Source organism: Pelophylax lessonae (assembly GCF_965119305.1).
Source record: "Pelophylax lessonae genome assembly, chromosome: 10".
In the NCBI taxonomy this organism is placed as follows: domain Eukaryota; kingdom Metazoa; phylum Chordata; class Amphibia; order Anura; family Ranidae; genus Pelophylax; species Pelophylax lessonae.
This window is the reverse complement of record NC_138777.1, coordinates 17657481-17671229: the sequence shown is the minus strand read 5'-3', so window position 1 is coordinate 17671229 and position 13749 is coordinate 17657481. Positions and strand designations below refer to the sequence as shown.

Below are 13749 nucleotides of genomic sequence, written 5' to 3'. Positions count from 1 at the left end.
TGAAAAGATATAGTAAAATATTTACAAAAATGTGAGGGGTGTACTCACTTTTGTGAGATACTGTATGCTCTATACATAGTTACATTGTAAACGATAAAATGTTAAAAGTATAATCTACAGAAAATTAAATTAAAATGGTACAAAAAGCTGCTACAATATTGTAGAATAGACAATATAATAGACATAAAAAATAAATGGTACAGCTCTAAATAATAAAAGATATGAAACTGTTAAAACGTCCACATCCAGAAAGATAATCCCAAAGGATTTCACATGTCAGAGTGCAGCTTAAACCAGTGTGCAGAGGCCACCACAGACACCCAACAACACAGCCTTTTACCATCCGTTTCTGACCCTCATTACAAAGGTCTATAAAAGCAGTGTTCAAATATCCAGCGGGCCCTTGGATTGGCAACAACCTCTTTCCTGCTCTCTCAAACAATCTCCCCCAGGACTTTAGATAGCTCATGCAGAAACAAATAAAAACTCATCATGGTGCAGGCGTCTCAAGCCAATTTATTAATAGAATTAGTTAAAGGTCTCACTCACATTATAGCAGTAAAAAACAGGCATGTCTTTATAGTCTCGATCAGCATTTCAAACTAACAAGATGGCCACAACAACCCGGCATGTACTACCATTGTGCCTCTCCAGCTCCACCCTACGCATTTTGTCATCAAATTACGTAGTCGGGGGCGTGGTCTAACAGATGCCATAACCCCATATACAAACCCGATTCCAAAAAAGTTGAGGCACTGTACAAAATGTGAATAAAAACAGAATGCAATGATGTGGAAGTTTCAAATTTCAATATTTTATTCAGAATACAACATAGATGACATATCAAATGTTTAAACTGAGAAAATGTAACATTTTAAGGGAAAAATAAGTTGATTTTAAATTTCATGGCATCAACACATCTCAAAAAAGTTGGGACAAGGCCATGTTTACCACTGTGTGGCATCCCCTCTTCTTTTTATAACTGTCTGCAAACGTCTGGGGACTGAGGGGACAAGTTGCTGAAGTTTAGGAATAGGAATGTTGTCCCATTCTTGTCTAATACAGGCTTCTAGTTGCTCAATTGTCTTAGGTCTTCTTTGTCACATCTTCCTCTTTATGATGCGCCAAATACTTTCTATGGGTGAAAGATCTGGACTGCAGGCTGGCCATTTCGGTACCCGGATCCTTCTTCTACGCAGCCATGATGTTTTAATTGATGCAGTATTTGGTCTGGCATTGTCATGTTGGAAAATGCAAGGTCTTCCCTGAAAGAGACGACGTCTGGATGGGAGCATATGTTGTTCTAGAACTTGGATATACCTTTCAGCATTGATGGTGCCTTTCCAGATGTGTAAGCTGCCCATGCCACACGCACTCATGCAACCCCATACCATCAGAGATGCCGGCTTCTGAACTGAGCGCTGATAACAACTTGGGTTGTCCTTGTCCTCTTTAGTCCGGATGACATGGCATCCCAGTTTTCCAAAAAGAACTTCAAATTGTGATTCGTCTGACCAAAGAACAGTTTTCCACTTTGCCACAGTCCATTTTAAATGATCCTTGGCCCAGAGGAAACGCCTGCACTTCTGGATCATGTTTAGATATGGCTTCTTTTTGGGCCTATAGAGTTTTAGCCGGCAACAGCGAATGACACGGTGGATTGTGTTCACTGACAATGTGTTCTGGCAGTATTCCTGAGCCCATGTTGTGATCTCCATTACAGTAGCATTCCTGTATGTGATGCAGTGCCGTCTAAGGGCCCGAAGATCACCGCCATCCAGTATGGTTTTCCAGCCTTGACCCTTACGCACAGAGATTGTTCCAGATTCTCTGAATCTTTGGATGATATTATGCACTGTAGATGATGATAACTTCAAACTCTTTGCAATTTTTCTCTGTGAAACTCCTTTCTGATATTGCTCCACTATTTTTCGCCGCAGCATTGGGGGAATTGGTGATCCTCTGCCCATCTTGATTTCTGAGAGACACTGCCACTCTGAGAGGCTCTTTTTATACCCAATCATGTTGCCAATTGACTTAATAAGTTGCAAATTGGTCCTCCAGCTGTTCCTTATATGTACATTTAACTTTTCCAGCCTCCTATTGCTACCTGTCCCAACTTTTTTTGAATGTGTAGCACTCATGAAATCCAAAATGAGCCAATATTTGGCATGACATTTCAAACTGTCTCACTTTCAACATTTGATATGTTATCTATATTATATTGTGAATAAAATATAAGTTTATGACATTTGTAAATGAATCCGTTCTTTTTTTACTCACAATTTGTACAGTGTCCCAACTCTTTTGAAATTGGGTTTGTGTGTATATATATATATATATATATATATATGCGGGACAGCCGGATGGGGCAGAAGATTTCCGAATTGCGTTCCCACCCCAGGAACTTGAGACGTAACCCAATCGTATATAGGGATGAAACATCAGCTGTAGCATAGCTAGCAATATAGAAATAGTTATATACTTGCTACAGCTGATGTTTCATCTTTATATACGCAAAGGGTCATAATTGTTTTTGGTATGGGGGTTCCTATTATCTACAGAATAGAGGTGTGGCCAGGGCCGCTGATAGGGGGGACCACCAGTCCTCTTGTATGGGGCCCGAGCACACAGGGGGGCCCACACAGGGAGGGGGATTAGTGATGAATGACATTTACAGAAATCTCCCTCTTGTATCTACAAGTAAGCCTATAATAGGGCTTACATGTAGGTACAGTGAATATCTCCTAAACTTAGCAGCCGGTGATAGCACCAGCGTATGTGCACTGTGCTCTCGATAGATGACATACTATCCATTTAGAGAGCTGTGCTGTGATCATGACACCCACACGTGCATGGATGTGAGTTTCACCATTGCAGTTTGGCCAAACGACTGGAGCCTAAGAAACCAGAGAGAAGACCAGACGAAGATGGAATCCCTCTTAGTAGTGACAGCACACCGCTGCAGAGATCCGTATTTTAGGTTCGAACAAATATAATTAGGGGCTCAAACAGGTACTCTGGCTGTGTGAAGGAAGGGTTTGGGCTGGAGCCACCTGTCATTCTATGGAGATGCAGCGCCTCTTTGAACACAGGCGCAGGTGTGCAGGTGAGCGGTCCCCAAATGCACACTGTGTGTGGGCTGTACACCTGCACCCCCATGCCTGTCAAATTAGGACATGCAGCTGTGTTCCTACAGCTCCAGGTGGCTCACGCCACATAATGAACCAATGATTCACACTGTACTGACCACAGCATGAGCCCCAAGACCTCCTTCACACAGATTTATTGATCAACTCAGTTTCATCTTTTAGATTTAGCAGGAATTCTGTGAGTTATGTTGTATTTGTGTCTGTTAGTAATGAGTTTTTTGTATTATTATTGAAATATAGCTTTAATGTTTTCTTGGGGGAGGGGCTGTCAGGTAGTCTGTAGGGGGCCCCACAATTTCTATCAGCAGCCCTGGGTGTGGCCATGGGTGCTAAATTTGCACCCAGTAGGGCCAATTTCTTTATGGCTAAGTGGGAGGAGGATGTCATCGATGTTAGACCAAGACCAGACTTAGTTCCCTGGAGGAGGTACATCAATGACATCCTCCTCCTATGGGATGGGGACTATGATTCCCTAAATAGCCTTGTTGAATATGAATGATAGGGGTATTATACTTCAGCATGAATCAAGTAGAACAGAAATACATTTTCTGGATTTGTGGAATAAGGTAGTGGATGGTGCTATTTTCACATCCACCTACTTTAAAGAAACTGATAGGAATGGATTCATCAACACACGCAGTTGTCACCATTCTGCTTGGTTGAGGTCTGTTCCTGTCAGTCAGTTTTAAGGTTGAAGAGGAACTGTACAAACCGTGATGATTTTTTACACAAAGCATCTTCCCTCAAGCTTAAATCTGTTGAAAAAGGTTATGATCCAGCTGAGTTATTTCTACTTATTCGTGCTGACCATAATAGGGACAATTTATTGGTACCTAGGACTTCTAGACCAAATAACTCTTATAAACATGCTTTACTTATTCTTCCCAGCATTATTCAGTTAAGAAAATACTACAAAAGCACTGGGATGTACTACGTAGTGATAGGGTTTTAGGTCGCCATCTACCAGAGACACCTCCAGTTGTCTTTAGAGGAGTGCCATCTTTGAGATTACAGGTAGCTCCTAATGTGATAGATCCCCCCCCCCCCCCCCCCAGGACTATTTATTTTTTCAAAAATATGGGTGGCTTTTTTCCATGTAGGAAATGCTCTATCTGTAAGATCAATGCCCAAAGAGGTAGGAGGGTTGATTATTTTCAATCTAACTCCACCCATAAACACTCTACTAATAAGCCTTTTATTACGTGCACAACAAAATACGTTGTTTATTTTATACGTTGTCCCTGCGGTCTTGAATATATAGGTCGCACTATATATGCTCCATGTCAGGGTAAAGGAAAACATAGCAAATATTATAAAGGGGTACCCTAAACACAGCTTGTCCAAACATTATGATACTCATCGTGACAGAAATTCAAAAGGAACTGTGTTTCTGGATATAAATACATTTAAGAGCAGTTGGAGAGGCAGCAATGCGATAAGTGGAGTTTCTAAACTCGAGACAAGATGGATTTATACAGCAAAGACGTACACCCCCCCTTTGGTATGAACAAAGAAAGGGATGTGAAGGCGTTTATTATTAATGCGTGAGATAATTTGTTTGTATTTTGCTTGAATACATTTTGACCCTCTATATAGGTTTTTAAATATTTTTATTGTTATTTTTTATGATTTTATTTTTTGTATTTTGGTGTAAGAATATTGATAATGTTCTATTGATGTATTAAGTTTTGAGGCAGCAAGATGGGGCTATTGTCCTGCATGGGTATTTTTAGGTTATATTATTTACATCTAACTTGGCCTTTTTTCGATCTAGATAGAATTTAGAAATGGCAAACTTTCATATATGCAATTTAAGTCAGTATACGTTTTATTTCTTGTGTATGATTCCGCTATCAACTTTTGATTAGGTTGATTCTTTCCTGGGTGTACATAATAATATAAATGGGTACTAATATTTATAGGTAAAGTTGATACAGGGAATATCCGAATGCCTCTCGGGGGATCAGGAAGGAATTTTTTTCCCCTGCTGTAGCAAATTGGATCATGCTTTGCTGGGGGTTTTTCGCCTTCCTCTCGATCAACTTCGGGTATAGGATTGTGTATATGGGATTGCATGGTTGGGTTTTCTTTACTGTTTTTTTTTGGTTTTTTTTTGGTTGAGCCAGATGGACTTGTGTCTTTCTTCAACCTAACTATGTAACGCATATAGGATAAATGTAGATGCTGTTAGTGGGTTGTGTCTGAAGCTCCGGTGGTTGGAACGCAATTAGGAATCTTTCACCCCATCCGGCTGTCCCGCATATATATAGGATTACGGCGTCTGTTAGACCACACCCCTGTAAAACATAATTTAATGATGAAATGCGTAGGGGGGAGCTGGAGACGCACAACGCTAGTACATGCTGGGACGCGGTGGCCATCTTGTAGGTTTGAAATGCCGATCGAGACTGTAAAGACATGCCGGTTATTTACTGCTTTAATGCGAGTAAGACCCTTTAACTAATTCTATTAATAAATTGGCTTGAGACGCCTGCACCATGATGAGTTTCCATTTGTTTCTACATGAGATATCTAAAGTCCTGGGGGAGATTGTTTGAGAGAGCAGGAAAGAGGTTGTTGCCAATCCAGGGGCCCGCTGGAGATTTGAACACCGCTTTTCTAGACCTTTGTAATGAGGGTCAGAAACGGATGGTCATCCCCCGTTCACACTGGGGCGACCTGTCAGGCAACCTGGTCACCTGACAGGTCGCCGTAGGTCGCCTTCCATAGAGAAGCTGCGGACCCGTTCTAATAGGAGCGACAAAAGTCGCTCCGACTTAGAAAAAGGGTCCGGAGCTTCTTTGGGGCGACCCGGAGCGACCTGCATAGACTTCAATGTTATGAAGTCCGTGCCGGCTGCTCCGAGGTCGCGGTCAGAGCAGCGTGCCGCGACCTATGAGGTCGCCCGGCAAAGTAGCGTCGCCCCAGTGTGAACGGGGCCTAAGAGGCTGTGTTGTTGGGTGTCTGTGGTGGCCTCTGCACCCTGGTTTAAGCTGCACACGGATATGTGAAATCCTTTGGGACTATCTTTCTGGATGTGGACGTTTTAACAGTTTCATGTCATTTATTATTTAGCGCTGCACCATTTCTTTTTATAGTTACATTGGTCTAAGCTGGATCAATGAAACTATGTAAAAATTGCGTATTGCATATGTGTATGTAACATAAATGTGAATGTGGATTTAACATAAATATAGGAGTAGGCCAATTGTGCCGGTAGCTGAGATGTGATCTGTAGAAGTGGTGCAATTGTAGATATAGTTTAATTCTGTGTGTAGCACCATACAGGTAGGTGCTAGGTAAATGCAAAGTGGGCCTTGTCTGCCTAACAGCAGGGCCATGATTTCTTTTTGGTTAGGGTGTCATGGCTTCCAGGTGTGTCTGCTGAGAGGGGAGTCTCCCCACTGGCTCTGTGAGAGGTTTCTCATAGGGCAGTGGAGGAAACCCAATCAGGGACACATTCAGGCTTGTAACTACTCCGCAAGGGATTCTGGGAGTTGGTTTAAGTCTGAGGGGAGTGCATGACTCAGCGTGTTTGGCGGGAGCAGGATCCCAGGAGGGATGCCTCTCCTCCTGTTTGAGGAAGTTGATGTCTCGGGGTGCTGTCTGAGAATCCAGTGGATGCTGAGTTGAGCTGCGGGGATCCGGTGTACCGAGAACCAGCAGAGAGTGAGAGGGGTCCAGTCCCAGGAAAACCTACACAGGTCGTGAGTACTGAGGATTGCCCCTGGGGGTCTGCCTGGAGTCAGAGGGGACCACTCCGGAGAAGGTTCTAGGATCCAAGTGTCAGCTAACTTTAAAGGGGGTACCTAGGTAGAGGACCCTGAATTGACAGAGGGGGTACCTAGTCAGGGGACCCTAAAGAGTTAAAGGGGGCGCCTGCAGTTTGAGCCCTAAAGAGTCAGTGCACAGTGTGTAGTGCATCAGTTAAGAGTTGCAGACATACAGGAATTCACAACAAGCTAAGTCAAGCCAGTGCAAGGCTGGAGGGAGTAGTAAGTGACTTTTGAGTGCCAGCAGTGTCAGAAGTTCAATATTCTACAGTCCTGGATCTTCTGGACTTAAATCGGAGTTCCAGCACAGCTTTCAGAGATGCAGTGTGTTCAAAGCGCCAGTAAGCGTTGACTGGTGTCGGCTGGCGTCAAGACAGCGCTCGTTTTTGCTATTTTTACATATTTGAGCCAAAGGAGTATCCCACTCATTCCCTTCTCCCATCCCCTAAAAATACAATAAAGCAACCAAACAAAGATGCCGGAGTTGTCAATATCTCAGTTCTCACACCCAAGGTCGCAGCTCACATGGGCTGGAGAGGTAACCGGTAACAATGACAGACCCGCATCAGGCCCAATGCCTGGAAACCTGCTACATGTGTTAATAAAGATACAGTATTCACAGTATTAAGTAATCAGACAGATATTAGCATTTGAAAAGGAAAGAGCAAGCTTCTAGGATAGACTTGACAGCTAGATGCTGATAAAATTATCCCTTTCATGTAGACATATATTCTCACCTTACCAAAGCCTCAAAGAGGACTACTAGCCATTTTGGCTACAAAAATCAGCAGGGGACAGGAGAAGACTCCCCAATGTCTGCAAGCCATGGTGGATATCAACACATCTAAGGAATCTATTTTATCTCTCATAAAACGTGGATGTAACAGTCAGTGCAGGAACAAGGTCATCCAGTGCCCAGGGCAAAGATGCCAAGCTGCACCCCCCTCTTCCCTTAGGGTTAGGGTCAAAATGCCCCCCATCCCTGCAATAAACCATTGTACCCAGGGCAGCCTCCCCCCTGCCCACCCCTTGTCCCAGCCCTGGTAACAGTGTAATTCAGCTGTAATGGTGAAAACGTAATTAATAAAGAAATGGCAGGAAAATAATAGGGTGAGAAAGGAGAGAAACAATGAACCACTTAAGGAACAGAAGATTTTACAGAAGGTTTTACCCCGTCAATGACCAGGCCATTTTTTGTGATATGGCACTGCGTTATTTTAACTGACAATTGTGCGGTTGTGCGACGCTGTACACAAATAAATCTTGCAAGGGCTACTTAAAAACATCTGATTTTAATAAGTAAATATGGGGAGTTAGTCACACCATATATATAGCCAAACCTCTTTTTGTGTTAGTTTTTGTGTGCGCTATTCTCCATGGTTCAATTTGTACATTGGTCTCTATAGCAGTACCAACCTTAGAAATGTATGTTTAGGGTGTGCCCCCCAACTCTGTTTGTTTGTTACATATTGAGTCATGACCAGACTTCTGGGTGGAGCACCCCACTCTCCCACATCAGTATTCATTATCAATGTCCACCAGTGAGTAGTTCTGCTATAAAACATTCCCAATAAAAAAATCTTTAAAAAATCAAATTTTTTTCATCAGTTTTGGTCAATATGTATTCTGCTACATATTTTTGGTAAAAAAAATCCCAGTAAGTGTATATTGATTGGCTGGCGCAAAAGTTATTGCGTCTACAAACTAGGGGAAAGATTTATGTAATTTTTATTTATTTCTTTACTAGTAATAGCGGTAATCAGCGATTTTTAGCTGGACTGTGACATTGCAGTGGACAGATCGGACCCGTAACTGACATTTTTGAGGGGAACAGTGACATTACTACAGTAATCAGTGCTAAAAATTTGCACTGTTACTGTACTAATGACACGGACAGGGAAATGGTAACACCAGGGGCAATCTAAGGGTTAGGTGTGCTCCTAGGGAGTGTTTTCTAACTGTGTGGGGGGTTGTACTGACTGAGTGAACACAGAGACCTCTATTCCTAAATTGGAGGAACACAGGATCCCTGTGTTCATCTCTGACAGAACAGCTGTCTGCCTTGTTTACATATGCAGACCGCCGTTCTGTCCCCATGGGGAGTGATTGCACGCACCCACACTATTTGTCAAACAAAGCGACGTATAGGTACGTCATTTCACGAAACAGAGCTGACCTCCTGCAGTAAAACTACGGCGGCTGGTGGGCAAGTGCTTAAAGTGATATTAAACTCCATTTTTAAGCACTTTCAGCAGCTGATGAAAAAAAGTTTAGGATTGTGGATTGTAAAAAAAACAAACATTTATACTCAGCTTAGTGGTTACATTGATCAGATGCAGCATCTGTCCCACGCCATCTCTGCACTGAGAACTGAGCGATTAAACACTGCTGATCACTCAGTTCTCCCCCTTCGTTCTAAACAATGAGTCATGACTGACAGCCACTGGCTCTCTGCTCTCCCCTTCATTGCTCACTAGAGCGCAAGGTTGTGGAGAGGGTGGGAGGGGTTGGCTCAGGCTCTCGGCGGTGCTGGTTCAGGCATTTGGGTGGACCTTTCTTGAGTCTGGACTGGCTGTGTGACGGCAGGCTTTAGCCCACTGTTGGCCGAAAATGGGTCACAGGAGTGCAGAATGAACTGCACTCCTGTAATCCATAATTCAACTGTAGTCTCATCTGACCATAACACCTTTTTCCATGTGGCCTCAGAATCTTCAAGGTGCGTTTAATCAGTTGCCGACCTCCGCAAGTACATATACTGCGGTGGTCAGCCCTGGCCAGGCAAAGTGACGTACCGGTACGTCACTAGCCTGGGAGCCAATAGCGGGCGGGCGCGCGCCACCGGAGGCGCGCTCCCGCCTCGGCTCGTTCGCGGACACCTCCGTGCGTGTGACCGGCGGACCCGATGTCCGCCGGTCACTCGCGATCGTCTGCTGTGAAGGGAGAAAGGCAGGCGGCTAATGTAAACAAAGCCGCCTGTCATTCTCCCCTGTGTTAAAGCACTGATCTAACGGTCCTGCTATGTAGGACAGTTGATCTGTGCTGTTACACACACAGCCACATCCCTGCACAGTTAGAATCACGCCCCTAGGGACACACTTAATTCCTCCCTCTCCAATAAAGTTAACCCCTTCACTGCCAGTGTCATTTTTACAGTAACAGTGCATATGTATAGCACTGATTACTGTAGTAATGTCACTGGTACCCCCAAAAGTGTCAAAAATGTCAGTCAAGGGTCCGATCTGTCCGCCACAATGTCGCAGTCCCGCAAAAAAAAAAATCGCAGATCGTTGCCATTACTCGTTAAAAAAAAAACAACAAAAATGACAAAAATCTTTCCCTTAGTTAGTAAACGCAATAACTTTTGCGCAAACCAATCAAAATACGCTTATTGTGATTTTTGTTTTACCAAACATAGGTAGCAGAAAACAAATTGGCCAAAAACTTAAAAAAATTTTGATTTATACATTTTTTTGGGGAATTTCATATAAAAGAAATTTGAAAAATATTGTTATTTTTGCAAAATTGTCGCTCTTTTTTTGATTATAGCGCATGATCAAAAAAATCGCACAGGTGATCAAATACCACCAAAAGAAAGCTTTTGTGGGAAAAAAAGGACGTCAAATTCGTTTAGGTACAGCGTCGCATGACCAAGCAATTGTCCCTTAAAATCACGCAGTGCCGAATCGCAAGATACCCCCTGGTCAGGAAGGGGGTAAAATCTTTCGGGGCTTAAGTGGTTAAGGTGGTCAGATGAGACTAAAATTTAATTATTTGGGCTCAAAAGCAAACGCTATGTCTGGCGATAAAATCCAATATAGCTCTCCATCCAAATAACACCATTCCTACAGTAAAGAGGTAGTAATATCCTGTTATGGATTATGAGCAGCTCTGCAAAACAGAGTGGGCAAATATTGCAAAGTGTAGATCTGCAAAGTTAGTAGAGACAAATCCCAACAGACTAAAGGCTGGAATTAAAGAAAAATGTGGTTCAACTAAATACTGATACAAGGGGGTGATCCTTTTTCTAACTCAATGATTTTGTTTTTGGATTTTTTAAAAAAAAATTCTGACATGTTGGTGTTGTATCTTTCACTTGGATGTTATAAAAGTTGAACTAGTAAGTACAGCTGGATTAAAAAAACAAAAAAAACCTGTCTCTCTTCATTTCAGGCTGTAAAAGAAAAAAAATTGATTATTTTAAAGGGGGGTGATTCTTTTCTACTTTTCTATACCCACTGTATATGGGGGGGGGGGGGGGATGAGCAATTTGACATTCTTGGTTTATTTGCACTTTCACTTTCAGGGTAAATTGTCAGTCTTACGTTGGTATTACTGCCCATCCTCTTCGCCTTCACACATATGCATTATGTGAACGGGAAGGGGTTAAACATTCATAGGCTTTCAGGGCTCATTTTCAGCCATTTTGTTTAGTGTTGGATAAAATGCCTTCAAGAAATGTGTGTATGTGTGTGTGTGTGTGTGTGGGGGGGGGGGGGGGGTGTGAGTTGTCTTTGGAAAAAAAAGATACAGACGTATCTTTGTAATGTATCTGTGTAATGTTGTAAGTTCTAACCTTTCTCCCAAATGTGGAGTTGTTTTTACTATATAACCCTGTTGGGAGAGATTTCCTATCACATACATCCAGGCAATCTTTTCATATTTTTAAACAGTTTTATATCTCTCTAACTTACCTCCTTTGATGTTCAGTTCCTGGGGTTTGGTGAGAGTCGTTTTTAGAGCAGCGTGTTTTACTTCTATGACAAGTTTGGCCCCTCTATCATTCCTTTTGTCCGGAGTTATATTTGTAGAACAAAAACAATTACAGGAAAAGAAAGACAAATTTGGTTTGAAAGGTTGTTTTCTTCCTTCCTGGTTAAGGAGCTCAATGTTTTCCCCTTGCTCTGCGTGATCTACAACATCATTATTCTGGTCTCCTGTTGGCGGGTATTTCCAGGAACCAATTTTTTGCTGTTGATCACCTCTCTGCAGATAGGCATTAATCTCAATGTTTCTTGGTTTAAAGCCTGTCACAATCCAGGATAGATTGGCGCTCTTCCCATGATTCAGATTATCTATTCCAGTAATGTCCACAATCTTTGGTGATACTGCAAGAGGAGAAAATGAGAATTTAGTAAGAGCCTAAGTAAGTACTGTAAGTCTAAAGGGCAAAAGCTTTGACCAGTGGATCTAGGGGGCCGCAACTGCAGCCCATGATACACCCAAAGGGCCAGACATAATGTTCAATATATGTGGTGCTGATGTAGAACCCTCTTGGGTACATAGTTGGGTAGTGTAGATAGAGGCTTGTTAGAAGCCTGGGTGTGAATCAGAGGGTTTACTTTAGGTCAGGCTGGAGGGCTTTGCAGGTCAGCCCTCTGGTACCTAGTTCTAGAAGCTTGGAGAAGTTTCTAGAAGCTAGTGGGCAATGGCCAGAAGGTGTTGATCTGATTTCTTTTGGAAATCTGGCCAATCCCCAGGCAGGAGACCTGGCAGGGTGGCTGAACCAGCCAATACATTTTGAGGAGCCTGGCCAGCAGGGGAGTCGGGTGGAAGATGGAGTGTTGAAGTGCTGCTGTGTGTGGCCTGGAGGGGGGGCCCAGAGTGTTCTGCCTCTAGGCTGGAAGGAGGAAGGAAGCTAAAGGAGGAATCGCCACTGCCCTGCAGCCCATCGGAGAAGGGCAACCTGTGAGCCAGGAATGGAACTAGTCCAGCGAAAGGCCTATAAGAAATTTCACCTTCAGCTGCAGGATAAGGAGAGTGTGAATAACTCTACACCCCAGGGCCTACAAGGGAGAGGGCTGCTAGGTGCCATACCCAACCAGTTTTCTCTGCGCCATTGCTTCAAGCCTGTTCTGGAACCTTTTGCTTTGGGATACTCTTCAAGGCAGCCAGGTGGGCTGGTAGTTTCTAGCTAGGGTCTGAAGAGGTTCATTTAAAGGGGACCAAGTGCTTCTTACAGAGACTGTATTACTGATCCGTTAACAGACAGAAGTCACTCCAGAGGGAGTAGAAAGTCAAGGATCCACCTTTATGTATTTTGTTTGTGCAGAAGAGTTTGCTTCAAGTCTAGATGGGCATCCTATATACCTCTATGCAAGTTGGAAAATGTGTGTTGCCTGGCTGTGCAGACTATAGGAGGACCGAAAACTCAGCGGCTCCTAAGGAGGTAGCGCTACACTAGAAAGGGTAGCCTGAGACTGCAAACATACTAAAAGAAATGACGGACAGAGACTATGGACATGCTACAGGTTAGGTTGGGTACTAAAAATGCTGCAGAAAGCAGAGAGGCTGGGTGCATGTCACAGGAAGTTAGCATATTGCCTCTATCCCTTTTATGCTCCTGGGAAAGGGACTGCTGGGATCAAACAGCCAAACCGCTACAGGTTGGGCACCGGGGTCTTTACATCTAGAATGATGGGTTCTATGGGGTCAGCTTGTCTTTTCATGTTCTTTAGCACAAGGTACTTACTTGATTTGTTTTTTAGGGTTACAAGGGCATGTGTACTGTACATACATAAGCATAATCTCGCTTACAAATCATCAAAGCGATATTAGAAATAAATTTTTCATATATGTATGAAAAACCCATTTCAGCATCAGGAATGTATCACATCCAATGGTGATGTAACCAAAGTTCAGGTGTTGATCTCGTGACCCAAAAAGGTGCTCAAAAAAGCAGGGGCCAGGGTAAGGGGAAACGCCTTTAAGAACAAGGGGAGGAAAGAAGAGGAAAGAAAGGCAAGGGGCCACAGCCACCCAACCACTTACAAAGGGAGAAGGTTTACATGAAAGCCGGGGGGCAGAAAATGTGCAGACCAGGGGTA

The 13749-nt window shown here is 43.3% G+C and overlaps 2 protein-coding genes across 2 annotated transcripts in view; both read right to left on the bottom strand.

Annotated features, from left to right (window-relative positions):
* Positions 1-13749, bottom strand: part of LOC309565853 (uncharacterized protein) — a 227274-nt gene that overhangs the window by 130881 nt on the left and 82644 nt on the right. The gene's annotated exons all lie outside the window — the stretch shown is intronic.
* The window catches only part of LOC309565499 (uncharacterized protein), a gene marked incomplete at its 5' end in the record, with an annotated part of 60426 nt that overhangs the window by 37994 nt on the left and 8683 nt on the right, over positions 1-13749 (bottom strand). Inside the window, one exon of the mRNA XM_082270469.1 lies at positions 11617-12030. Within this exon, the coding sequence (XP_082126595.1) occupies positions 11617-12030 (414 nt within the window). The remainder of the gene's footprint in view (positions 1-11616; positions 12031-13749) is intronic.